At 44.0% G+C, this 26,910-nt stretch overlaps 1 protein-coding gene across 1 annotated transcript in view; it reads left to right on the top strand.

The window, feature by feature from the left end:
* Positions 1 to 26,910, top strand: part of JHY (junctional cadherin complex regulator) — a 456,339-nt gene that overhangs the window by 377,982 nt on the left and 51,447 nt on the right. The window contains exon 4 of the mRNA XM_044080858.1: positions 12,492 to 12,626. Coding sequence (XP_043936793.1) covers positions 12,492 to 12,626 — 135 coding nt within the window. The remainder of the gene's footprint in view (positions 1 to 12,491; positions 12,627 to 26,910) is intronic.

The following is a 26,910-nucleotide window of genomic DNA, read 5'->3' as shown; positions in this document are numbered from 1 at the left end:
CAGCCTCAGCTTCAAGATAGTTGAATTTTCCTACTTTAACTACATTGAGTTCTATTCCTTTCTTTCTTTCTTCATTTCTTTAGCCATATATCTTTATTAGGTTAGCTTTTTGTGTACCTCCCCTCTCTTTTTAGATAGCTCTTCTCTTATTTCTTTTTAGTTTATCTTTAGTGTTTAAGTTAGTGGTAGTGTGTGTGCGTGCTTGTGTATGTGGTACATAAACTCTTTGGTATGCCTGACAAATCTACGGGTTTTGACAAATCCACAGGTTTGAAAAGGTGCACCTCTTGTGGGCATAAGATTCCCCACTTGGATGCCCACAAGATGCGCTTGTAGTGTCTTGGGCGTGGGCACGTGGAGGTACAGTGCGACATCTGCACTGCCTTCAGTCCCCGAGCCCCTGCTGATTGGTGCAATAAGTTGATTTTGAGAGGTCTCTTGATGACCTCTGGAGCTCAAATTCTCACTTCTAAGAAGAGTGCCCCTCCTCAGCTGCCCCAGGGTTCATGTCTTCTGTTTTGTTTTAGAGAACTGCCAACAGTTGTTGGATCCTTCTACATCGGATATGACCTGTTCTCACATCTCTTCAGATCCAGGAAGCTCTTTGGATCTGGTAGAGTGAGTGCCGGACAAGAGTCTTTTGCTGTTGGATCCTCAGCCTTCAGGTCTGAGTAGCCTTTCAGATCCTACGGAAGTGGTACAGGTCCAAAGCTTTTCATCTCTGGACATAGTTTCCTCGGGTCAGAAGCACCCGGATCAGAGCTCCCAGAGTCATACTCCACATCAAATCTCCGTCTACAGCCCTGACTGTTTGGACCAGTCTGTCCCCAGTCAGGTCCACCCATTCCTCGACCTCCTCGAGATTTTCTCGGCTGTCACACTCAGACATGGACAGAATGATGCAGAGTTTCCTCAAAGCCCAGATTCAGCTAAGGATCTTGCCTTCTCTGACCCATGCTGTATCTGTGAGAGCTCCAACACCAGTACCCCAACCTCCTCTTCCAATCTAACCCTCAGTTTTGGAATTCCAGGATCTGGTTTTCCCGAGTGGAATCATAGATAAACTTACTAAGCTGGGGATTAATCCCTACGTCACCCAATGGGTTGTTAACTGGCTTACTGATAGAACCCACACTGTAAAAGTAGCCAACTCCACATCCAGCTCCAGACAAGTGACAAGTGGAGTACCTCAGGATTCAGTCCTGGGACCGCTCTTGTTTGGCATCTACTTCTCTGAAGTACAGGCCAACACTAAGGGACTCTGGATAACAAAGTCCGTAGATGACTGCAAACTGGGAGCCATTATTGAATCCCCAAATGATGTGGATACTCTACAAAAGGGCCATATAGAAACAGATGCTTGGTGCCAGAGCCGTGGGCTCAAGCTCAATGCCAAGAAATGTATAGTTATCCCCTTTGGGAAAAAAACATGCACCCTTGAATTACCATATAGGTGGCAGTACACTAAACAATGAAAGTGTGATAAGAGACTTAGGGACACAGGTGGATAGTGGTCTCACCTTCGATAACCACATCGCCACAACAGTCAGGAAATCCTTCTATGTGGCACACCTCATCACTAAGGGCTTTTCATCCAGAAAAAGGATGTCATTGTCCCACTGTACTCATCCCTCATTAGACCCATTATAGAATACAACGCCCCATTTCGTATGTACCTCTCAAGACATCTGCAACAACTGGAAAGGCCGCAGAAATACCTCACTAAACGAATCACAGGCCTAAAGCAGATGCCCTACGCTGACTGCCTTAAAAACTCCAGCTATACTCTGTCGCATATCGTCTACTCAGAGGCGATCTCTGCTTAACATACAAGGCCATGTCAAACCCAGAGCTGTTGGACATGCTACACTTAAAGAAATCCCAATCCCTCAGAGTCACATGCTCCAGGGATCTAAACCTTGTCATCACAATAAGCAAAACATGCTGCAGGGATAGGTTCCTGACCCAGAGACTCCCCGACTCTGGAATACATTGCCCATACATGTCAAGCAGAGTGCCTCTTTGGCCCTCTTCAAAAGGAACCTTGACGATTGGATGGGAGAAAGGAAATTCACCCCGGGGATCACGTCAGTCGCCCTTCTAGACAGGGGTCCAGGGAAGTAAATAGTGTGGGAAGAAATAGCCAGGGAATTGTTATGACTAGGCTTGTATAGGCCCTAGGGCTGATAGCCTAGTACCAACCTATGAACCTATGAAATTTGCCTTTCATCAACTCCGTGAGTATCCCAGACTAGCTCAGCTATGATCCTCTTGGAGCAGAGTGGGTCCCAGACCTGAGAAGTCAGCTCTGACTCCTCAGGGTTAGTTTCAGCTCTGAGCTTTTTGGAGATGTACCTTCCCCTGGGGGCTGCAGCCCTTGACAGTTCAGGCCCAATGCCTTCTGAAGTTTTTGGATCCAGGATGGCTTCATCCTTCTCCCCCTTGGTAGCTCCAGCTCCTAGGATGGGGAGACAGCCTTCCCTGGCTTCATCTGCCTTCCAGGTGGCAGAGAAGGAATTCTCACAACTGCAAGATGCGGACCCTCTTCCCCCAGGTGTCCTACCCAATGCCCTCCTGATCACAGCTTTGCTCCTATCCATCGTGTTGATAGTCAGCCCCTCCAGAAGAGCCTCCAGACCTACCCTCAACAAGAAGCCCCCCTGTCTTCTGAGTCCTCTCTGGAGTATTCTGCGAGGGAGGTCCATGAGAAGAGATGGTGCAAGAGGAAGCACCTAAACTCCCTTCTGGAGTCGTTGACTGAGGACACTGATTTCGATGAAGGGGAAGGGTCCCCCCCCCCGATCTCCACCTGATGACATCTCCTTCAGGAATATTTTGAAAATACTTAAACAAAAGGGTGGCTGGTCATCCCAGCCACCTTCCTCCGAGGAGTCAGTGTTCTTGTAGGCCTTTGGGATGGGCCCAACTACATCTTGAGTGACCCCACTGCCAGACAAGCTCATTGACCTGATTGCCTGCTGGACTTGGAAGGAGCCAGACACTGTGGAGCACATCCCTTAACAAGTGGATAAATACTTTAGTCCCCAGTGACCGTCTGTCCTGAAGGATAGGTGTCCCAGTTAATGCCATTGTGGTGTTGGCTGCCACTAAGAAGGATCTAGCTGAGCAGAGCTGCTCTGTTCATTCCCTGAATAAAGAGTATCAGGCTTTGGACAGACATGGGAAGTGAGTGTATGCCTTAGCCACCTTTATGCTGAGAGAATTAAATTACTTGGCACACTTTACCTCAAGAGAGACCTGATCAGGGAAGTCACAAACTCTCTGATACAGTCTTTGTTGGAGGAGGACCTCAAGAAGGTATCTCCCCAAATGACCACTGTGTCCTCCATCGCTAATTTTTCAATGAGGTTAATTTCCCATGCTGCGGAAGAAACCTCTCGAACAGTTGCTTCAGGCATAGCCCTTAGGAAACATGTCTGGATGAGGCTTTGCAGGTTTGCGGACCCCCTTAAGGCATCATTCATTAATCCCCCCTTAAAGAAACTCTTACTGCAGCGAGCAGGAAGGAAAGACCTTATCTGCTGTAGGAATCAAGGTTTCTTCCCCCCAACAGACCTTCTGTAGGAACCAAGAAGATGTGGTTCCATAAGTCCCAAGGGTCTTTCCCGGATTCGCAGGATGAATCCCCTTCTAGAGGCAGAGGATTTAATGGTAGATGCCATCCCAAAGGGAGAGTCCACAAAACCAGGGCTTTGCAGAACCCTTCTCCGACAGGCCCTATCAGTGCTCCTGAGGTGCTACCCAGCTGTCCTGCTGTGGAGGTAGTTGGGGGCAGACTGTCGTTACACTCAGATGCCTGGGAAAACATAACAAATGACAACTGGGTGTTAAATATAATTTGTAGAGATTACTATATTCCCTTTTCCCTTCCTCCTCCCAGTTCTGGGAGATATCTCCCTGATGTGCCACCCAGTCAGAGGGAAGATACCTTTCTAGAGGTTCAAAAACTTCTAGAAAAAAGAGTCATTGATGATGTCCCAACTGAACATCAAGGATGCAGAATTTATTCATGCTTCTTTTGCTGCAAAAGAAAGCAGGGGACCTTCGACTGATCTGAGACTTGAGCAGTCTAAATTTGTTTGTAAAGAAGTCGAAGTTCCTCATGATTACAGTACAGTCCATTCTACCGCTTCTATATAAGGATGATTGGATGTGCTCTGTAGATCTCCAGGACACATGCTATCATATAAAAATAGAAAGGTGCTCCAGGAGACACTTGCGCTTCCAACTGAAAGCTAATCATTACCAATTCAGAACACTTCCCTTCAGTCTCACAACCACCCCCCAACCCCAGTGTTCACCAAATGCACAGCAGTGGTTGCAGCTCACCTCCATCTGCAAGGATTCGAGGTGTTTCCAAACCTAGATGATTGGCTTCTGATGGCACCTACAAAGCATCAATTACTTCGAGCTATTCAGGTTATGCTACAACTCTTCAATTGCCTGGGAATCACAATGAATTTGGCTAAGTCAAATATGTCCCTCTTGCAGGACTTATTGTTCATAGGAGCACAATTGAATACAACTGCACAGATAGCTGCCCTACGTCCACAGAGAATAAGATCACTGAGACAGCAGATACAACTCTTGCTAGATACCCCGTCACTGCCAGCTTGCCTGATCCTCATGGCCTTAGGGTCCATGTCAGGTGCCATTTTTCTGGTCCCTCTAGCAAGATTTTTCATGTGAGTTTTCCAGTGGACCCTAGCGCTCCAGTGGTCTAGTCTGTATCATCCATTGTCAACGCCTGTCACGCTAAGTCCGATTTGCAGGTGTCATCTGCAGTGGTGGATGCTTAGATGACCTAAATGTCCTGGAGATGAGGGCGGTTCTTCTGCAAGCCTTTCAGGACTGCCTTCCTCTGGGAACAACTGCAACTGTTACAGACAATATGTCAGTTGTTTGGTACATCAACAAGCAGGGGGAAGCCAATCATACCCATTGTGCAGGCAGGCCATGAGGGTTTGAGAATGGGTGATATCTTCAAACCGCTTTCTCATTGCAATGCACATTCCAGGGGAGTCCAACATTCTGGCGGACAGACTGAGCAGATCGATCTAAAGCCCACATGAGTGGTCCCTGAACCAATCGGTAGCAAATCAACCATTGGGGCCAACCTTGCCACGACCTCTTCACCTCTCCTCTGAACAACAAGTGCAGCAAGTACTGCACTCTGATCCCCCCATTGGGGGGAGTCAGCCAGGGACTCTGTAGTCCACGATTGGCCCCTGGGTCTCCTGTATGCTTATCCTCCAATTCCCTTGATTCCCAAAGTCTTTCAGAAGTCCAGCAGGTTGAAGCCACTCTAATCCTCATTGCCCCTTCTGGCCTCGTCAGATATGGTTCCACTTCCTGCAGTCCCACAACAAGTATCCCCCATGGATATTGGATCCTAAGCAGGATCTAATTTCCTATCCATCAGAACATCAGATTCCCAATGTCTGATCCCTGAGACTAATTGCTTGGTTTCTTCACTCCCAGTGACTCTACAATTGTCCAGACTGGCCTCCCTGGTACTAGAAATTATCCTTGCTTCTCAGAAGTCTTCTACCAAAAAAGTATATAATAGTAAATGGAAGAAATTTTCCATTTGGGCATCAGAACAGAATATTGATCCTTTTTCTGCCTCTGTTTTGGATATTCATATGTTTCTCAGTTCGCTTTTTCAGCGTAGAGCTAGTTTTTCCACCATAAAGTTACAACTAGCAGCTATTATGAATTTTCATGTAAAGAAAGGTAATCTTTCATCTTCCCTCTCCACTTCTAGGTTATGCAGGACCTTCATGAAAGGAGTCTTTCATTCCAGGCTTCCAATAAAAGATTCGTCCCCTCCTTGGGATCTCACTGTTGTGCTTCAAGGTCTTACTCAGAGACTCTTTGAACCTGCTAGCTCTTGTGACTTGGAAAGCAGTCTTCCAAGACAAGAATTTTTAGTGGTCATTACTTCAGCAACTGTGGTGGTGGTGATGCGGTAGCGTTGTCGCCTCATAGCAAGACGTTGTCCCGTTCAATTCTCAGCTAGAGCGTCTTCTGTGTGGAGGCATACGTGAATGGGGCATGCCTTTGTTGAAGGTTGTGCGTCAGGGCTGGTAACCCAGTACGTAAAAATCCACTACCAATCATTAGCGGACCGGAGTTCCGCTGTGGCGACCCCTAACAAGGAAAAGCTGAAAGAAAACAGAGTTGCTATCAGGGTAGAAAGAATGCTGTATTACTTCAGCAAGAAGAGTGCTGGAATTACAAGCTGTCTTCCCAGCCACCTTACATTACCTTCAAAGATAGGGTCTCCCTCAGAATGAATCCATCCTCCATACCATACTTCCTTTAACCAGACCATTTACCTGCCAATATTCTTCCTGATTTATTCCAGTAAGAGCGACTATATTCTGCATTTGATGGATGTACATAGACAATTGCACTTCCATTTACACAGAACTAAACCACAAAGGAAATCTGAAAATTGTTCATCTCCTTCTCACCAAATAGATTTGGTCAGGCTGTATCCAAAATTACTTTAGCCAAATGGATTACTGAATGTATTTCTCTGATCTGCTCCCAGCATGGCATGCAAATTCCCCATCCTGTTAGAGCTCATTCTATCAGTTCCATGTCTACCTCATCTGCTATCTCTGCAATAACTCCTGTTAATGAAATGTGTGCAGCAGCAACCTGGTCCAAATCTCCAACGTTTGTATCTCACTATAAGTTGGACATTATTTCTAGGAACAGAGTATCCTTTGTTTCTGCGGTGCTTAGGCATAGCCTTTCTTGAGGGCCACCCAGTGTTGACATAGCTGGGGACTCTGATCCAGTAGTGATGCATAATGAAATGGACATCAGATTAGAAGTTATGTACTTACCATAAATTGGCATCTGTGTTGTCCAGTTGTATTATGCATCACATCCCACCCCCTTCCCCAACCTAAATCAACTGAGAGCTATAGAGAGAATATGGGAGCCCATAGGTTCCTTGTTTGAGTTTCAGTATGGTCACCTTCTTTTGGTATTTTCAGTAGTATAAATCTAAATCACCTTTGCGAAGGCAGCAAACCTGATCTGAGGCATTAGAGAAGGAGTGGAGCATTATGGGAGAGGGAGGAGCTTGAGGCTCAGATCGTAAGTCTGGAGAAATGGCCAAGTCGGATCCGAGGTTGGATCTGTAGACTCAGTGGTGATGCATAATGAAATTGGACATCACACATGCCAAGTTAAGGTAAGTATGTAACTTCTATTTAAAACAACCAGTTACAATGCTGGTTGGGATTCATAGAGGAGTGCCGCTTCAAGTCTTTATTATTTATCTTTATGGGTGATGCCAGTGACATCAGGCAATATATGTGCCAGGTCAAACTAGGTATCAATACTTTTAATGGGACTAAAATAATGCCTCAGCAAATGATCCTTAAAGTCCTTGATGAAGAAATACAGGAAAATTGTGCTCTTTCTGGCACACCATTCTGAAGCTCTACATGTACTGGAGGATGAAGTAGCCATTGCCACTCAGTTGGTCCACTTCAGGAGCAATACTGTGGTCTGCTGAACACTAACACTTGTTTCTCCATCATGTGTCCTACTACACTGTGTTGTATAACAGTACTATGTGCATCTAGCCTAGTGTGCATCATGTGCCTCATGTCAAACAATGCATGCCTTGTGCCAATAGGCATAGATAGTGCAAGGCAAACATTAACTGATTCAAAGTCATCCATGCTGTCTGACTTCCTTTGCCTAATTGCCACTTTTTAATGGAATATAAAGAGCTGTCACCATTTTATGTAGAACTGTTTTCTACCATACAAATAGGATTTGGCCGAATTGCATTAAAAGTACTGTGCTGGTGGAGTATGAGAGAGATAATGAAGAACTCAGTAATGTACCTATTACACACCTGTCAGGTAGGAGGAGGGTCACTGAGCTGTTGTTTGTGTGCTGACACTTTCAAGAGTGCACCACATTTGGTTATTCCACTACAGATATGAGAAACTCAGACGTCCTGCTTTGTCACTTGTAGGACCACCACACAGTAAAGCGACTCATTTGCAGATGTTTGTTTGAAGGATGCCTTGCCAGAGAAAACTACATGTGAAAATCTGGAATCCATGGTGAGGATTCCCATGGCCCTACATACTTTAATGAGTATACTACCGTATTCCAGGGTTTGGGGAGTGGAGGGTGGAGGATCATACCCATTGATAACTGTAGGATATATATTGATAGATGCAGTGAGGTGGAGGTCTTGGTCTTTGTTTCATGTTTGAATTTGTCTGGCAGATACAGCCACTAAATGACATGTTTTGTTTGCAGGTATACAGGTACTGGTATGATCGCATAAGAAATGCAACACCTAGAGAAATTCACAAGCCAGGAGAGTTCTACTTTCTACTGCAGACCATCTGCATGTATGGCATGCATATACTGGCCAAAAGTGATGCAAATCTGACAGGTTATGGTGCAGGTGTTAATGCCATGGATAGTCATAACAGGTCCCTATAATAGGTGCCAAGGAGGATTACAGATATCTCCAGTGCAAAACAAAAGTCTTGTGGCATTGTGACAGACAGGAGCAGTTATGACATTTCTGATGGAAGTGAATGACTTTTTGTATCACTTTGATGGCAGGAGTCCCAGCCCTTTATACCAGATGGTGGCTTGAATGCGGGTGCACATTTGGCATCTGCTACCCATATGTTCATAGGGGAAGCATCAGGTTAGTATTGAGCGTAATATTAGTCTATGACACATGCATATGTAGAAAGTGAAGTGGATATAACCTTTGGCTACCTGTCCTGAAAGACATCTCTGGTCTGAAGTGCAATATCCTGCCCAGTATAGCAATGGTTTCCATATGTCCCACTATGCATACCACAGGGAGATACTTGAAGAATATGTCTGTGGACTTACAAAGGTGTCATATTTATCACACATTTACAGGTTCCACTGATGGAGGGCCTTACATTTTGGAACAACATTGGGCTGATATCACCACTGCTGCTGCGGCTAATGATGATGGCAACTTTTAGATAGCTTAATCAGATAACACAGTAGCACTCTGTGTGACACATGGGAGGACACACATATCCACAGATACAGAAGCCATTATAGATGTAGTTGTTAAGTATATTGTCTTACTGGAGCCTGACATGCCTCCATTGACTGAAAGCTGCACATAAGCTCCCCCATCTCCATCAGATGCACTATCTGACATGTACACCATCTGTAACATGGGCATGCCCTTCATAGGTGAGACTGTGGAACAAAATCACTGGCTTTGTTCAAGAGAAATCTTGACCAATGGATGGATCACCTCAGTGTCACTGCTGGACAGAGCTTATAAATGCCCTAGGGCAGATAGCCTAGTATGAACCTATGAACCTATAAGATGCAAGGATAAATGGTGCCACCATCACTCCTCTACTGCCCTTGATATGTATACAGTACCTGGCATTAACAACAGATGTGCAGGTCAGTGATCAAGGCACAGGTACCTACTATACACATCACTGGTTGCACTTCATAGCATGCATAAGCATTTACTCCAACTATCCAATAGCCTGGAGTATTGGCAAAATGAGGTAGTAATGCTACTCAGGTCACTGGTGGCAAACATTACCTCAGTAGGTACATCTGTGTAACACATTCTGATTGCTATCAGGTATGTCTTCATTGACAGTATGGACAAGGACATGGGTATGTTTGGAATGTAGTGGATGTGCACAAGGTGTCCCACACACACACACACACACACACACACACACACACACTCTGTCTCATGCTGTAACAAGGGCTGGCACAGCTGATCAGGGTCAGTGAAATTTTTTGGGCTCTTCTCATGGAATGCCTCCTCAGGGTATTCCAGCAAGGTCTCATAATTCCACTGTATCATTGCCACATGATAGATCCAGCCCTGACATGGCTATCCAACACAGTAGTTTCTACTGACAGTCACATAACAGAACCTGAACCATGTCACTGGTACTTATGATCCCGAACTCCACACAGTCATTTAAAGCATAAGATTATCAATCTCACCTCCCACTTCTGTACCTCAAATTGTAATGTTGCAGTTAGTGGTCAATTTGTCCTTTCCCATCTGTACAATGATGATGACTGTACCCTGCCACCCCTGCCTTGTGAGCATATGTTAATGTCTAAAGCACAGTGTGGCCAAACCAAGCAGTGCCCTGTCTAGAATGAACATGGTACAGCATGCATTTATGCTGTGTTGTCTGGCAGACCTGTTATGGCAGAATACTACCACTTTGTCAGTGTTGAAATGTATTATGCCTTCTGCTGCCTTGGCTGTAGTTTTGCTGCTGTACTGTCTTCCCCTGGATCTGGCTGTGCACCCTGTTTTTGCAGGACCATGTTGTATAGCATGATACAAACTACAGACATTTTCCTGCATATCTCAAATCTGTATTGTAGTCTCCCACCATTGGTGTCTAAGCTTTGGAATCTACCCTTGTGCAGTCTGTTTACACTTTCTAAACATATCTCGATTTGGCATGGGCAAATTTTCTTCCGTGATCCATGAGTTGCTAATGGGAGTCATCATCTGTGGCATATCCAGCATTGTCTGCAATGCACATGACAGAACTTTATATCTGGACTGCTCTCAGCTTGCATGGTAGCTGTATTGCTGACCCTGTGTGAAGTCCCCACACAAGAACTGTTAGTATAGGTCAAATGTGTGCCAAATGTTTGAATTGTATGAACTACCTGAGTGGTGCATGGACATATTATAAATAATGACCAGAGCATTGCAGACCACCTGGCAGTTCATGGAATAATAACCATTCCTATTTATGTATCTTTGTTGCCTGGACCAGGTGGGGATGTAACAGCAACGTAAATGCTGTCTCTGGTACCCAGAAGCTCAGTGAAGTGTGCAGTCTTGTAGAATGTGTATGCATGTTATTGACTGTAAACACTGGTGTCTTTGGGAGCAACATGTGCTTCTCCACAGGTTGTAGAATTATGTCAAAGAACTTGTTCATTAGGTGGAAGCCTGTAACTTACTAAATGTGTTTCATACCATGCATGCACCTATACCCTTTGATTCTGCTAACTGTTTAACACTGGTCCATTGTGTATCCCAGCCCACTCTAAAGTGATCGATTTTATGCTGATCTGTGAGATGTTGGTATACAAGTCACTGCCTGTATCATTATCATCTTTCTTAACACGGGCAGTTGCAGTACATGCCATTACCAGCACTGTCTGTGACAGCAGCTACCAACTCATGCTGTTGCTATATCTAACATGGCTGCCATCAAGTGCTCCGTATATCATGGCATTCAAAGTGGCTGGTCTTGGATGTGCACTTCATACATCTTTGAATTGGACTGTCTTCTTTGCCTCGCTTTTAAATATTCTACATCACTCATTTTCATGGACTTTCTCATTTACATGGCCTTTTTAATTCATTTTCATGTGCTGTATATTACACTTCCTTAACCCTTACAATTTAGTGCAATGTGTTTGAATCACCCAACTCTGCTCATGACAGCTTACTCTGTTGTTTTGTACTGATCATTGTGTGACTCTTGAATCCCACTGTTATAATATGTATTTACAGTAAAGAGAATACATTAGTATATACCAATCCTGTATTGTTTTCCTTATAAAGATTATTGTGGGACTTAGAGCAGTGCAGGTTGTAGAATATGTAGAATTTCTACGGTGAGTGATTATTTCTAGCTACAATAACTTAATGATGTAACATTTTACTTTCTGTATCATTCTTATCTCATGCACTTGTGTAATTACAAGTTACACAGATAAGGAACATAATTTATATAAGAATTTTTTTTTATATCTGTTGACATGTTATGCAAAACATATAGGGGTCAAGATTTCTGAGATTAATTCAAGTCATATAGAGGAGTAATGTAACCTACAAAATGAATGTACTTCCAAAAATATATTGTGTTTTAAATTACAATAGGAGTATCTTATCGTGATTGTTTATGATACTTTTTTTATACATGGCTTGGGAAAAATAGAATGTAATGATTAAATACAGTGGCTTGAAACACATTTCTGTATTTTGTAGTACAGGACAAAAATTACTTAGTCGATATCTACAGTATGAAACAGTTATTGATTATTCATTTGAGTAAGCTGATAATATGCTGTAGTTGATTCATATGGATTATAAAAATGTTTAAAATATTTACCCTTGACTGCAGTGTTTGAATGTTTGTCAAAATGCTCTATGAACACCACAGACAATGTAGACGTATAACTACCTTCCATCAGGTGTTTACTTAGAATATTTCTAGAATGTATGTCAACTGAAATATAGCTCCCTAAGCTAGGCATTATTATGTTTAAAAATGTATACCCCAGAAACCACATGGACTAGAAATAAAGCTAAGTCATGAAGGTAACATGTCCAGAGTATGTAATCTACTGGAATAGTTACTTTGTGAAAGTGAGGCAATGTGACCATTCTTTTTTTCTCTTAGGCCGAAAAGCTCAGGCGTCAAAAAGAGTATGCAGCACTCATTAGAGAACTGAACAAAAAATCCACGGTTCCTATTTCTCCACAAAGTAAACCTCCACTGAGCCCTGGAAATAAAAGAATACTATCAAGGCAAAAGGTATTGTAACATTAATGAGTTACTGTGGTTTATGTCAAAGTTAGCCTGGTTGCCAGTTCTCCAAGTGGTGCTTTGGTTTATGGTCATTTCATAGTAACTGCTCCTGCCAGACATTGACAGGTGAGTATAACGAGTCTATATTACGTTGTCAAAGGCGTTTTCATCGGCACGTAAACTGGCCAACCAAAAACAAAACAAACTGTCAGACCCTTCGAAGTGGGAGGCTTCGTCTCCCCCACTCCCCCCCCCGATGTGGGGGGGTTGCACCCACCACACAACCCTAACTAAATATATCAATTTCAAGATCACACTGCAGTGGAGGAAAGGGCAAATTCTCGACGACGGCCAAATGATTATTTTCCCCTGGGAAAAAAATTTGCTGAAGTGGTCGTTTGGAGTTTTGGTAGTTCGATGTTTACGTGTTGGTGAAAAGGCGTTTGATGAAAACACCTTTCGACAACGTAATATAGACCTGAATATAACAAAAAGGTAATAGCCTTAGACAACCATTTGGAAATAGTCTGTTTTGACACAGGTTGTCCATTCTTCTCAACTTCACAAGAAATTGATCCAAAGATCTGAAAGATATAGTTCGGTCAAGATAGTACTTGAGTTGTCTGTCGACATCCAAGGTCTACTTCATTTTTAGATTCCATAAAGAAAATGAGGAGATGGATAGTTTGGCTTAAAGTAAATTTGGATACCACTTTAGACATAAAAGAATGATTACTTCTAAAGAAACCCTCTCCTTATGGAAAATGAAGCAGGGTTGAATCCCCATAAGAGCTTGCAACTCAGATACTCTTCTTTCAAAGGTCAGAGCAATCAGTAAAACTTTTTTACATGTTAAGAACCTCAAGTCAGCCAGGTTAGCTGGTTCAAATGAAGCAAGTGGTAACTTTTCTAACACTAAATTAAGATCCCAAGGAGCGGCCACTGGTTTACTTGGCAGCCTCTTATGCAAAACTCCTTTCAAGAACATTTTGACATGAGGAGGATCTTTGAGCAGACATGCTAAAATGGCTGATAAAATAACCTTGACTGAGGAATAACTAAGTCCATAGGATAGTAACTCACACACATATTGTAAAAACAGAAAACAGTTAGCCCTGAATGGGTGCTGGTTATGTTTTTGGCACCAACTAGAAAACCTTTCAATTTGCTAATGTATGATTTTATAGTAGCAAGCTTTCTTACCTCCAGTAGTGCCTGCTGCACATCCTCAGTAAACAGGTGCTTAAAAGGAATTAAGATGTTATCATCCAGGCAGTCAATTGAAAATAATGTCAAGAGTGTATCAGACACCACTATTCTTGTACGGGTAGATGCAGTCTGTTTGGAAGCTTGTGATAATTGCCCGTGGCCATTTCCAAAAGAAGGAAGAACCACAGTTACCTAACCCAGATGGGAGTCACTACAGTAATCTTGGGGGATTCCTTCTGAATCTTCAGAAGTACCCTGGATATTTGTGGAAAGGGTGGACAAACATACAGGAACATTTCTGCCCAAAGAAAAGAAAAGGTGTCTGTCTTCCAAGCCTTCTTACATATAGTCCTGGAACAGAATCCTACAAGTTGTTTATACAAAGAGGAGGCAAAAAGGTCAACTTGAGGAACTCTGCACAGATGGATCAAATGTTGGAAGACCCCCCCCCCCCGATCAGTTTCCATTCATTAGGTTCTTACCTGGTCCTGCTCAGCTTGTCTACCACACAGTTTGGATATGACAGAATGTAGAATGCCCATAGAGTGAGGTTGTCCTGTGAAGCTATATCCCAAGCTAACATGACAATTCTGCATAAGGGATATGATCTTATTCTCCTTTGCTTGATAATGTACCCCATGACTGTAGTATTGTCTGAAATTACTTTGAAGAGATTCCCAGGGCCCAAGGATAGTTCAGAGTTGATTGATTTGACCAGGGGAAGCATCTCCTAGATATTTATGTGCATGCATCTCTCCTTCGTGTCCCACATCCCTGTACTTGCATTCCTCCTAAAACTGTTCTCCAAGCAAAGTCCGAAGCATCTATGGTGACTGACTGCTTTAGAGCAGGGAGAGAGAAGCGGAGACCTGGATTCAGGGACATCTGTTCTCTCCACCAAAAGATTTCTTTTCTGACAAACCCCAGCCCTAGAATTTTTTTTTTTAACAAGAAACATCTTTATTAAATTATCACCTATGACATAGGCAATCACACATTTATAGAAATGAAAACAAACCATATTGACATAATCCCAGCTGCAAACAATTTCCATCACAAATGATATTTACATAATTCTAATTGCAAACATTATACATCACTTATAATCTACCCAACCATTGTCCGTCAAAAATTACATAGCACATTCAAGTCCAGACTTCTTTTAAACCCTATTCCTCCCCTTTATGTATTGTTGCCACAATTCCCATTTTTCCTGTGTAATTTGCTCCTACCCTTTTTTTTAAATATCCCAATTCCAGTTGTTTTACCTCTGTTACTATATTCACTTCTTCTAGTACAGTTGGCGTAGACTTTGATTTCCATTTTCTAAGCAGCTACCATAATTAGACTTAGCAAGGCCTTACTATGTCTAGGCAATTCTGATTCTGGATCATAGTTCAGAAAAATCATTTCCCTAGTTACATCAATCCGCTCAACCATTATCTCCAACAGAGTACCCTGCAGGGAATCTTTAAAGTCTGCCAACTCATTACACTCCCAGAAAATATGTTCCCAGTTACCTCTTTCTTCCCCATTACACCTCCAGCATTTGCTGTCTACTCTTTTACTTTGTCCAGGCATTCTGCTGAGTAACCATCTTGAAAACCTTTCTTTATCAAATTCACATGTTCAGTTCTTTCCAAGTGTGACTCTTTGGAAAGAAGGAATTTCCTCCCACTGCCAACTGTAGCCTTGATGAATGAAGTTCAGAACTCGTTTGAAGCAGTCTGTTACCAAAGAAAAATGGAAATAACGACTTTCTGGAAGGAAATGGGGACAGGATGGGAGTGGGTGTAAAAGTTTCTATAATAGTCATTTAGACATATTGGACTGTCCTTGGTTTTGGGAGATTATAGACTTCTTTTTAGAACTCCCTTGCCATTCCTTCTTAAACATCGGTTTACCTGAATTCTGTTGAGACTATGTGTTCTGTTTTCTTCCAAAAATGGAAGAGGAGAATGAAGATCGCATCACATATTCTGATCACCTCTACAGCAGAGGTGCACACACTAAATCTCTATCCAAGGGAGAATTTAAAATCTCATTTTTAACACCATCTGGAAGGTGTTGAGAATGCAGGTATGCAAGCCTCCTTAAAACAGTATGAGTGGCCATAGCCTGAAAGTATCAACAGAGCAATGCACACACTGGAAACAGTAAGTGACCTGTTAAAAAGAAGAAACTTTAAAGTTATTTAAAGAAGATTTTTTCCTCACAAGAAGACACTGCAGCTAAAAGATTCTTCACGCTTTTACAATTTATAATGACAAACAATTACAAACTTTAACATATGAACCTAACAATTAAAAATTCTGAAAATTAAAGTTGCAGAAGTATACATTTTTCCCACACCTATCAATAATTGTCTGATGCTTATCAGGAAAGAGTAGGACTGAAATTAACTAAGTGCTTAGCAGCAGTGGGATGAACTAAGGCTATACCCGCTGGGTCAGGTTTGGGAATGGTGTATAAAAATGTAAGAGACAGGAATTTTATGCATTCTGTTTGCCTTTTAGGGGCAGCTGGCTTACTAACAGGGAAATTGCCTCTAAAGCTGACAGAACAGGAGGAATGGGTATAGGTTCTAGAAAATCCTTCTGTAACAACTCATAGTATTTTCTGAGGGACTGAGAAACCTCAGGGTTTCCCACTGAAACACTGCACATTCTAGCAATAGTCTCAGAAAAAGAATGCCTCGCACAAAAAATCAGAAACTGAGCATTGTGAGTCTGAATCAGAAATCTAATGAGAAAACCCTGAATTCTACCCTGAATCTTCCTGTTCAGATTCTGAATCTTGAATCTCTTCAGGAAAAGAGAAATCTATCTTGCTTTTACCAGAAACTACTTTACAAGAAGGATCAATAGTCTGATTTATAACCCGAGACACACCTAGTAAACTACTCCTGTCAAAGTAATTTAAGGAGGAGTAGGTACATGCTTGGTTTTCTGTTTCTTTTTGACAGGAAAAATTGAGTCAACTATTACTAATGGTAGCAGCTCCTTCCTCAGAGATGGCACAGCCTTCTGGCACAGAAGGGGAAACCTTTCTTGTTCTCTCTTCCAGGACCAACAAGAGTGACTCCAAAAGCTGCAGAGTGGTCAATAGTGGCTGTAGGTGCTACACCAGAGGGATCCAGGGTAAAAGATGAGGGATCTGAGGTACAACAAATGGCCACAGCAGTGTCACCCACTTGCAGCTGAGGTAAATTGCTAGCCTTCTGTGCTGGCTAAGGCTGTTTGCTTAACTTTTTATTTTTGTGGCTAAAAAAAGGATTGACTGTGGTACCAGTAGTCTCTTCCATGGTCAGGCTGAAAATGGTACCTCTTTCGCAGGGAAGACTACCAGCAAATGCTAATAAAACTATCAGTCTGCAAAAGTTTCTTTTTTTCACTGAAAAATACAACGTAAAATGCACTTTCAACCACTATGCCAGCCCAACAAATAAATGTATCCAGAAAACATATTTTCAATTAGTTGCCACTACTTTTAAACTGACAGGAAAAAAGAATGCACCTTTTAAAAGTATGTTACAGTCTCAAGACAATAAACACAATAAATTTAAGAAAATGGAAATTTTTTCCCCCAAAGTGAACTTATCTGCCCAGCAAAGGAAAGCACAAGCCAATCATTGATCATCAAAAGCCTCAGAGGATCATACTCATCAGCGGCAGTAAAGCTCTGAAGGGCTTCATGCCCATACCTTTCTTTTAGCCATCTCAGCTTGAGCTGCTTGATAGAGCATGGAAACAATAACTCAGAAGTAATCAAGAACCAGGGGTAGCTGGGCTTGAAAAGGGTCCTGGTTCTTGGAACAGCACCAACTAGGGAATCTTTTCCAGTTAGACATAAATAATTTTCTAGTAGTAAGCTTTTTAGTCTTCTTCACTACTGGCTGTTTGTCCTCAGAAAAAGGTGCCTAAAAGCATACCTCTCAACCTCTTAATGAAATAATTCTGTACAAAGCTAAAAAGTAATAGGGGGTAAAGGCCCTAAACTATTAAATGTTAAGTTGTCAATCTCGCCTTCATTCTTGCTGGATGGGTTCGGAGCCGATCCTCAGCTCCGACTCGGCCAATACTAAAGCTCCAGAGCTAATTCCACCGGCTCGAGGCTCCCCTATATCCCACAATGCTAGGCAGTAACTACTCAGATCTCATTTGCCGCTTAGCTGTGAGGTGCTTTCTTCTACCGGCTCTGGCAGGTTAGTGAGTTTTTTCTAGTTAAAAACTTCAAATATCTACCCCTATCCTTTTTATTTAGTTTAGTTTATAGTACAGGGTATCCTTTTAGTTTAAATCGGTTGTCCCTCATTTTTATCCCCTTTTTATTCCTTTTTAAGTTCTAGGCCTTTGGCCCACTCCCCTTTTTCCCTTTGTCATTCAGTGTGATTGGGTTTTTTCTTTTTGGTTAAAGGGTGTGTCTGTGTGTTGTGTCTGTGTCTTTGATATACAGTCTCCTTTTCTGGGATGTCTAAAGACTCCAAGATCTCAGGCTTCAAGAAGTGTGACTCGTGCTGTCAGAAAATGTCTCTGACAGACGGTCACACTTCTTGTGTCTATTGCCTGGGACATTTGCACCTGCAGGACTCCTGTGCTGTTTGCCATGCATTCAGCCTGAGAGTCCTGCAGGAACACAAAAATAAACTTATTCTTCGAGGCTTATTAAAGCCTGAAGGCCCCTCGACCCAGTCTGCGTCGGGGAAGCCTTCAAAGACTTCCAGACCGTCGGCTCCAGCTTCAGAGCCGTCCGCTGGGACCATCAAGGCTGCTTCGACATCTGCTCCAGCTGGAGTCGATGTTTCGAAGACTCAAATTGCTACTCTGCCTCCCGAGCGAGCCGAGGTTGCTAAGACTCAGTCGGCTCCGATAGTCTTATCAGAGCCACCTTCTAAGAAGAGGTCAAGGTCCCCTTCCATCGGCTCCGTCCACTCAGCCCCGGGATCCCCTCTTCTGTCGGAGCGGAGCCATAGGTCCCATTCCTCTCGGTTTTCCAGGCTGTCCGACCATGACTTACAAAGGGTGGTGAGTAGACTTCTCAAGTCCGAGGCACTGGCCCAAATGCTGCATAGCCCTACTCAACAGTCAGCGGCTATTCCCATCCCTGCTTCTGTTCCTCCTCCGACTCCTTAGAATTCGGAGCCAGGGCTCGTCGGAGCCGTGGCTGTCGGTGCATCAGAGCCGATACCCTCCCTTTTGGCTCCGTCGTCTGCTCCCATTTCCTCTTTGGAGGGATCTCGGCGCCGAGCTTCCCTTTCGGGGCCCGAGGGGGGGTGGCATTGGACCCTTGTCCCACCCCTTTCTCCTCAGGGCGCGTCGCGCTGGTGAGTTCGCCTCGGAGCCATCCCTGTCAGTGCCGGGGTTCCTTGTCTCCACGGAGTGGGGACCTCGCTTGGCTGATCGGGGTTCGCGCCGAGGTCATGCGGACGTGCTAGACCGCCCGTCTACACCGACGGTCAGCTCCATCAGCTCCTCCCTCTTCAGTGCCTGCGGTGGTTTCTACCCAACCCCTCGTACCAGACCGTAGAGAGCCAGCCCCTCAGGTTTCCCCATTGGGAATATCCTCTTCTTCCGAGGCTTCTCCTGATCCGGCAGGGGAACCCCCTCGGAAGAGACAGTAAAAGAGGAAGCACATTGACTCCCCTGAGTCTATCACTTCCGACACCGACTTGGAGGAATCTGAAGGTTCCCCTCGGTCCCCCTCTGAGGATGTCTCTTTTGCTGACATCCTTGAAATCCTTAAACAGAGGGGGAACTGGCCCGCCCTTAACCCTTCAGAGGATGAGTCGGTCTAACTTGAGGCGTTTGGCTCTCGCCTTCCACCTCCTGGGTGTCTCCTCCCTTTGACCCCCTCATGGAAGTGGTGGCAAGGAAGGCTTGGACGGCCCCTGATTCGGTGGAACCTACCCCAAGGAGGCTGTCAAAATTTATTACTGCCCCGAAAGAGAAACAGTTCTTATCTAAAGGTGTCTCTGTTGATGCCATGGTGGTGGCCGCAGCCACTAAGAAGGAATTAGCCGATCCTTCGGTACCTGTCCATCCTCCTAATAAGGAGTCTTGGACCATGGACAGGTACGGTAAGCGGATGTTTTCCTCAGCGGCCTTTGCCATGTGGTCGCTGAACTACTTGTGTCACTTCACCCATCTCCAGAGGGATTTACTCAAGGATATGGGTGATGCTATGCAGGATCTAACAGCTGAGGGGTTCCAAGACAAAATGAACTCCCAGTTGGCAACCCTGAATTCGATTGTCAACTCCTCCATGCGGTTTATCTCATATGCGGCTGATGGGGCGAGTAGGGCTGCAGGCACAGGTGTAGCTTTACGACGCCATGCCTGGATGCGGCTTTGCAATTTTGTGGACCCTTTCAAGGCGTCCTTCACCAATTCCCCCTTTGATGGCTCAACGTTGTTTGGACCTCAAGGTGAAGGATACATTGACTAGGTGCGAGCAGGAAGGTAAGACTCTCTCTGTCGTGGGAGTCCGTTTTTCTACCCCTTCCAGACCTTATCCCAAAGGTTGGGGGGGGGGGGGGGGAATGTGGTTCCGCAAACCACAAGGAGTCTCATCTAACGCACAAAGTCGATTCCCCTCTAGAGGCAGAGGGGGGAACAACAATAGACGCCGCCCTAGGGGAAGAGGTGGTCCGCAAAACCAGGGTAGCAGAGAGACTTTCTCTGATAAACCCTTTCAGCATCCCTGAGGAGCTGCCCGGCTGTCCACCTTCGGAGGCAGTCGGGGGAAGATTATCACTGTACCCAAAAACCTGGCTTTCCCTCACTCAAGACAAATGGGCACAGTCGATCATATCTGAGGGTTACAAAATCCCCTTTATTAACATCCCATCCCAACCCAAAGGATCCCTTCCAGACGTTCCACCCAGTCTAAGGGAACAAGCAGCGTTAGAAATATCAAAGCTGCTGTCAAAAAGAGCTATCCAGCCAGTCCCAGCAGACCAGCAAGGATCCGGAATCTACTCCAAATTCTTTTTGGTACCAAAAAAAAACAGGGGACTGGAGACCAATACTGGAGCTCAGCAAGCTAAACAAGTATGTGAAGAAAACAAAATTCCGGATGGTCACGCTACAGTCCATTCTTCCCTTCTTGGGTCAGGACAATTGGATGTGCTCGATAGACCTTCAAGATGCGTACTACCATATCAAAATGCACAGACGCTCCAGGAGGTTTCTCCACTTCAGGCTGGGAGCCAGTCACTACCAGTTCAGAGCCCTGCCCTTTGGTCTCACTGCAGCCCCCCCGAGTGTTCACCAAATGTATGGCAGTGGTCGCAGCTCACTTGAGACGTCAAGGATTCCAGGTGTTTCCATATTTGGATGACTGGCTCCTTACCGCCACCACCAGGCGTCAACTTCTTCTATCCAGAGACTTCACCATTCAAACTTGCCAAGCTCTAGGCATTTCAGTAAATTTCGAAAAATCTGCCTTGTCGCCTTGTCAATCTATTACCTTTATAGGTGCCACCTTAGACACAGTTCATCTTTCTGCCAGACTGACAGAGCAAAGAGTATCAGATATCCGCAAACAAGTTTACCTTCTGCTTCAATGCAACAAGATCAAAGCCAGGGTAGTCTTTAAGGTATTAGGACTTATGGCGGCTACCATTACACTCCTCCCCTTAGCTCGTTTTCACATGCGGATCCTCCAGTTGATGCTGTTTTCTCAATGGTCCTTCCAACAGCTCCCGATGTCTCACATCATCCTGCTAACCCAATCATGCAAGAATCACCTGTCTTGGTGGATGACATCACCTCAAGTTCTTCAGGGCAGACCCTTCATCCCTCCCCCCCCAATCGCCACGGTGACAACGGACGCCTCCCTGATCGGGTGGGGGGGTATTATCAGGGCAGGACAGTCCAGGGCACATGGCAATCTTTCGAGTGCCACTTGCACATAAATGTCTTAGACATGAGAGCAGTGCTTTTAGCGTTGCAAGCCCTTCAGGACTCTCTTCCCACAGGGACTATTGCAATTCAGACGGACAACATGTCCGTAGTGTGGTACATCAACAAACAGGGCGGAACCAAGTCCTATCCCTTATGTCGAGAGGCACTCAAACTTTGGCAGTGGGCGATTTCTTCTCAGCGGTTTCTGATAGCAACGCACATTCCAGGGAAGTCCAACGTGATTGCGGACAAGTTGAGCAGGGCTATTCTCATGCCTCACGAGTGGTCTCTAAAAAAATCAGTGCTGGAAGAAATCTTTCAAGATGGGGCGGCCCTTGTGATCGGCCTTGTTGCGATCTTTTTGCTACTCCCCAAAACAGCAAGTGTCACGATTTCTTCACCCTCTTCCCTCTACCAGGCCAACCCACCAGAGATGCTCTAGTCCACGATTGGCCCCGGGGACTTCTGTATGCTTTCCCCCCTTTTCCACTGATCTCTCAATTAATTCAGAAAGCTATCGCCTCGAGAGTCACTATGATCCTCATTGCCCCTTACTGGCCTCGACAGATATGGTTTCCATTCCTGCATCATTACCTCTTGGAGCAGCCTTGGCATCTGGACCCAGTGCCAGATCTTTTGACCCACCAGTCGGGCCAGCTGCACCACTCCCTCCAATCTCTCAACCTTACAGCATGGTTTCTCCGATTCCTACCCTAGCCAGGCTTCCCTTAATTTCTCATTCGGTCCGTAACATCCTGATAGCCTCTCACAAGTCTTCTACCAGAAGGATTTACAATAGTAAGTGGAAACGTTTTCCTTCTGGGCAGCATCAAAAAATATAGACCCCTTCACTGCACCTATCCAGTCTATCCTAGACTTCCTGGCAGAGCTCTTTCATTTAGGCTCCTCCTCATCTACCATTAGAGTACAACTAGCTGCTATATCTAACTTTCATGTAGGTGTCTCGGACTCCAGTATCATGTCCCATAAACTCTGCAAAGCCTTTCTAAGAGGTGTCTTTTTGCTCAAGCCCCCAATCAAAGATCCCCCACCTCAGTGGGACTTGAATTTGGTCCTGGCATCCTTGATTCTCCCCCCCCTTCGAACCTGCGGCTTCATGCCCTCTTAAGTTGCTCTCATGGAAAACACTTTTTCTAGTAGCCATAACATCAGCTAGAAGGGTATCTGAACTTCATGCTCTTTGCAGTCGTCCTCCTTACTTAGTTTTCCATAAAGACAGGGTGTCCCTCCAGACTAATCCGTCCTTCTTGCCTAAGGTTTCCTCTGAGGCAAATCTAAACCAGACTATCGATCTCCCTGTCTTCTTCCCTGATTATTCCAACAGGTCGGAACAAAAGTTACATTTTCTAGTTGTTCATTGCCAACTTCGATATTTAGACAGGACTAAACAGTTCAGGAAATCTGACCAGCTCTTCCTGTCTTATGAAGGAAATTGGGCCTTCCAGTTTCTAAAGTGTCCCTTTCAAGATGGCTTACCTCTATAATTACCTTCATCTATGAAATCAAACATCAAAAACTGCCTTCAAGACCTAGAGCTCATTCAACCAGGGCATTAGCTACATCTGTAGCTTTTCAAGACAGGCTACCAATAGATTCCATTTGTGCAGCAGCCACATGGGATTCTCCTCATACCTTTATCTCGCATTACAAATTGGATATGGCCTCCAGAAACCGTGCCAACTTTGGTTCCACTGTTCTCAAGAGTCTGTTCTGATAAGCCACCCGGGGTAAGGTGTGCTGACCGCGGGTAAGGTGCTAGGACAGGTCCCATCCAGCAAGAATGAAGGCGAGATTGACAACTTAACATTGAGAAGTTATGTACCTACCATAACGTTCCATGTTAGTTGTCTTCTTCTTGCCTTCTTTCTTGCGTCCCACCCTCCTTCCCCCCAGCCTGGACAGACCGATAGGAATTTTTGGGATCTTCCATTGGGGCTTCCTTCCCACATGTTCTACCACCTCTATTCTCCTTTTTATGTTTGTGGTAGCTTACATATATATAGAGGTGGGTTCCTTTTCTCTCTTCTCCATTCTATGGAGACCAGAACTGCTTGGTTTTAGCTATCAAACGAGATCTGAGTAGTTACTGTCTAGCATTGTGGGATATAGGGGAGCCTCGAGCCGGTGGAATTAGCTCTCGAGCTTTAGTATTATTAGAAGTCGGGAGCGAGGGATGGGGCCGCTCTCGAGCTTTAGTATTGGAGCCAGCCGGCCGAACCCATCCAGCAAGAAAGAAGGCGAGAAGAAGACAACTAACATGGAACGTTATGGTAGGTACATAACTTCTCATTATACCTTAACTATTAATAATTAATTATTGCTCTTATAAATTTAGAAAGTTAACATAATAGCAGGTCTTGCATTAGCAAGGATTTTCTGAATGTATAAAATCTGAAACTCAAAAGCATGTTATTATTCAATTACTTCAGTCCTCACAGATATGCCAAACCCTCCTCCCACCCAGACATACACACAAATTTTATGAGGAACAGACCTGAAATATGAGACAAAAATCTGTACAGTCTATGAAAATCTGAACAGTTGAGTGATATGCCTAAAACATTTAAAAATTTGTATAATACAGGCAGTCAACTGAAAACATTTCAAGCTGAGGTGTATCAAACAACCCCTGTCTTGTGTGGATACATTTAATCTATGGGGAAGCCTGTGGTAAATGCCCTAGACCAGTTTCAAAAGAAGGGAGAACAGCTGTTGTCTGGGCTAAAAGAGAGTGACTACCACTATCTTTGGGGAGGTATTCTGACTTTTTAGAAGAACCCTGGATATCAGTGGAAAGGGTGGGAAAGCATAAAGGAACATTCCTGTCAACGGGAATGAGAAATCATCTGTCGTCCAGGCCTGGTTGCAAGGAATTCAGGAGCAGATTTTCATTAACTGTCTCTACTGAGAAGAGGCAAACAGATCTACTTGAAGTGTTCCTTACAGTTGGTTCAGTTCCTGGAAGACTCACGGGTGCAGTTTCAATTCATGAGGTTTTGTCTTGATCCCTCTTAGCTTGTCTCATACAATGTTTTGTTTTGACTGGATGTATGAAGCCTGGAAAGTGCAAATGAGGTGAGCTGCCACCTCCAAGGCTATCATAGCAAGTCTACAGACCGGGTAAGATCAGGTACCTCACCCTGTTTGTTTATGTACCACATCATTGTGGCATTGCCTGTGAAAATTTACAGAGGTCCTGAAGACCAGAGATGATTTAGGGCTTTCAAACCAGTTGTACCTTTCACAACCTATTTGACGTTCATATTCTTTTGTCTGTTCTGCTTGTTCCACAGACCTTCTACTTTCACTCCTTTGGACACAGCCATGTGTTGTGACAGACTGAAGAGGAAGCAGAAGGAAGAAAGTGAGATCTGGATTCCATTCTGTGGTTTACTCACCACAGAACCTCCATTCTTACAACCCCCAAAAATGGAATCTGAAAAGATAAAAGGTCCAAACTGACCAAAGATACCACTGAGCTTTTCTCATGTGAAGCCTGTGCAAGGGAATCATAATAATCATGTACCTCGGAATCCTGAGAAATTCAGTGTTAGATACCTGGTTTTGATTGGAAAAACGCAAAAAGAACAGTTGGAACATCTCTGCTTTGTCTAGAGAAAGAAAAATTCTTCCCATGACAGAATCTAACAGGCATTCCAGGAAGACTATTCTGTGATGAGGAACTGGAGAAGATTTCTGTAAATTTACTTCAAAACTCATACTAAGTAGAAGATTCTGAACATTTGCTACAGACTCTTGACAACTGGAAAAAAGTCTGCGGATATAAAATGATCATTCAAATATGGAATAAATATGAGTAAAAATCAACTGCCAATCATTAGCGGACCGGAGTTCCACTGTGGCAAAAGACACAAACAAACAAGATTGCATAGCTATGGGCACTGCTCACACTAGACATAATTATAGAAGATAATCCATTAATAAACCTGGATATACAGTTAATTGTCATGGTTTGGTTGAGAAGCAATTAATAACAAAACAAATTAGCCAGTGAAACCATTGAGAAACTCCTCTCAATCCTCGAGGAAGGGGGAAGGAAGGAGGAACACATGCGAGAAGGAAGGCAAGATGAAGGACAACTAACATGGAACGTTATGGTAGGTACATAACTTCTTTATGTTAAGTTGTCCAATCCCGCCTTCATTCTTGCTGGATGGGACAGCTTCCCTAGCACCTCAATCCTGATTGGCTCATTGGAACAGACTCTTCAGAACCGTGGAACCAAAGGAAGCTCTGCCCCGGGAAACTACATCTACTTTGTAATGAGAAATGAATGTATGAGGATCTGCCCAAGTAGCTGTTGCACAAATTGAATCTATGAGCAGTCTAGATTGAAATGCTACTGAAGTAGCTACTGACCTGGTTGAATGACCTTTGGGTTTTGTTGGAAGATCTTTTTGTCGCAAGTGGTTGGTATGGACGATGGTGTCCGATAACCATTTTGACAATGTTACTTTAGAAACTGGAAGGCCTTCTTTGTTTGTATTCTGCTTTGTTGGAATGATTAGGGAAAAAACAAGGAGTTCAATGGATTGATTCAAATTGTGGTTTAAACAAACTTTAGGTAGAAAAGATGGATTAGCTCTCAGAAAAACCCTGTCTTTGTGAAAAACTAGGTATGGAGGGCGAACACATAGTGCATGAAGTTCTGAAAAACATCTGGCAGAAGTAATACCAACTAAGAAAAGAGTTTTCCAAAAGAGAAACTTCAAGGAACATGATGCTGCTGGTTCAAAGGGTGGCAGTATCAAGAAGGCAAGAACCAAATTGAGATCACAAGGTGGAAATGGCTCTTTCACTGGGGGTCTAATTGGAGATGTACCTCTAATGAAGGCCTTACAGAGTTTGTGAGACATTATGCTGGAGTTAGAAACTCCTATATGAAAATTTAAAATGGCAGCTAGTTGTACTCTGATTGTAGCTGCAACTGCACCAGATTGAAACAGTTCTGCTAGGAAATCCAAAATCTCATGTGCAGGAGCTGTAAAATGATCTAAATTCCTGGAATCTGCTCAGTAAGAGAATCTTTTCCATTTGCTAGCATAGACTTTCTTTGTATTTGCCTTATGGGAGGAAACAATACTCTCACGCACTGCTGGGGAAATATTGGGGAGCCTGGCTAGGATTGGAAGTGG

Source organism: Protopterus annectens, chromosome 8.part0 (genome assembly GCF_019279795.1).
Source record: "Protopterus annectens isolate FY-2018-M chromosome 8.part0, PAN1.0, whole genome shotgun sequence".
NCBI lineage: Eukaryota > Metazoa > Chordata > Ceratodontiformes > Protopteridae > Protopterus > Protopterus annectens.
This window is presented reverse-complemented; position numbering and strand designations above follow the sequence as displayed.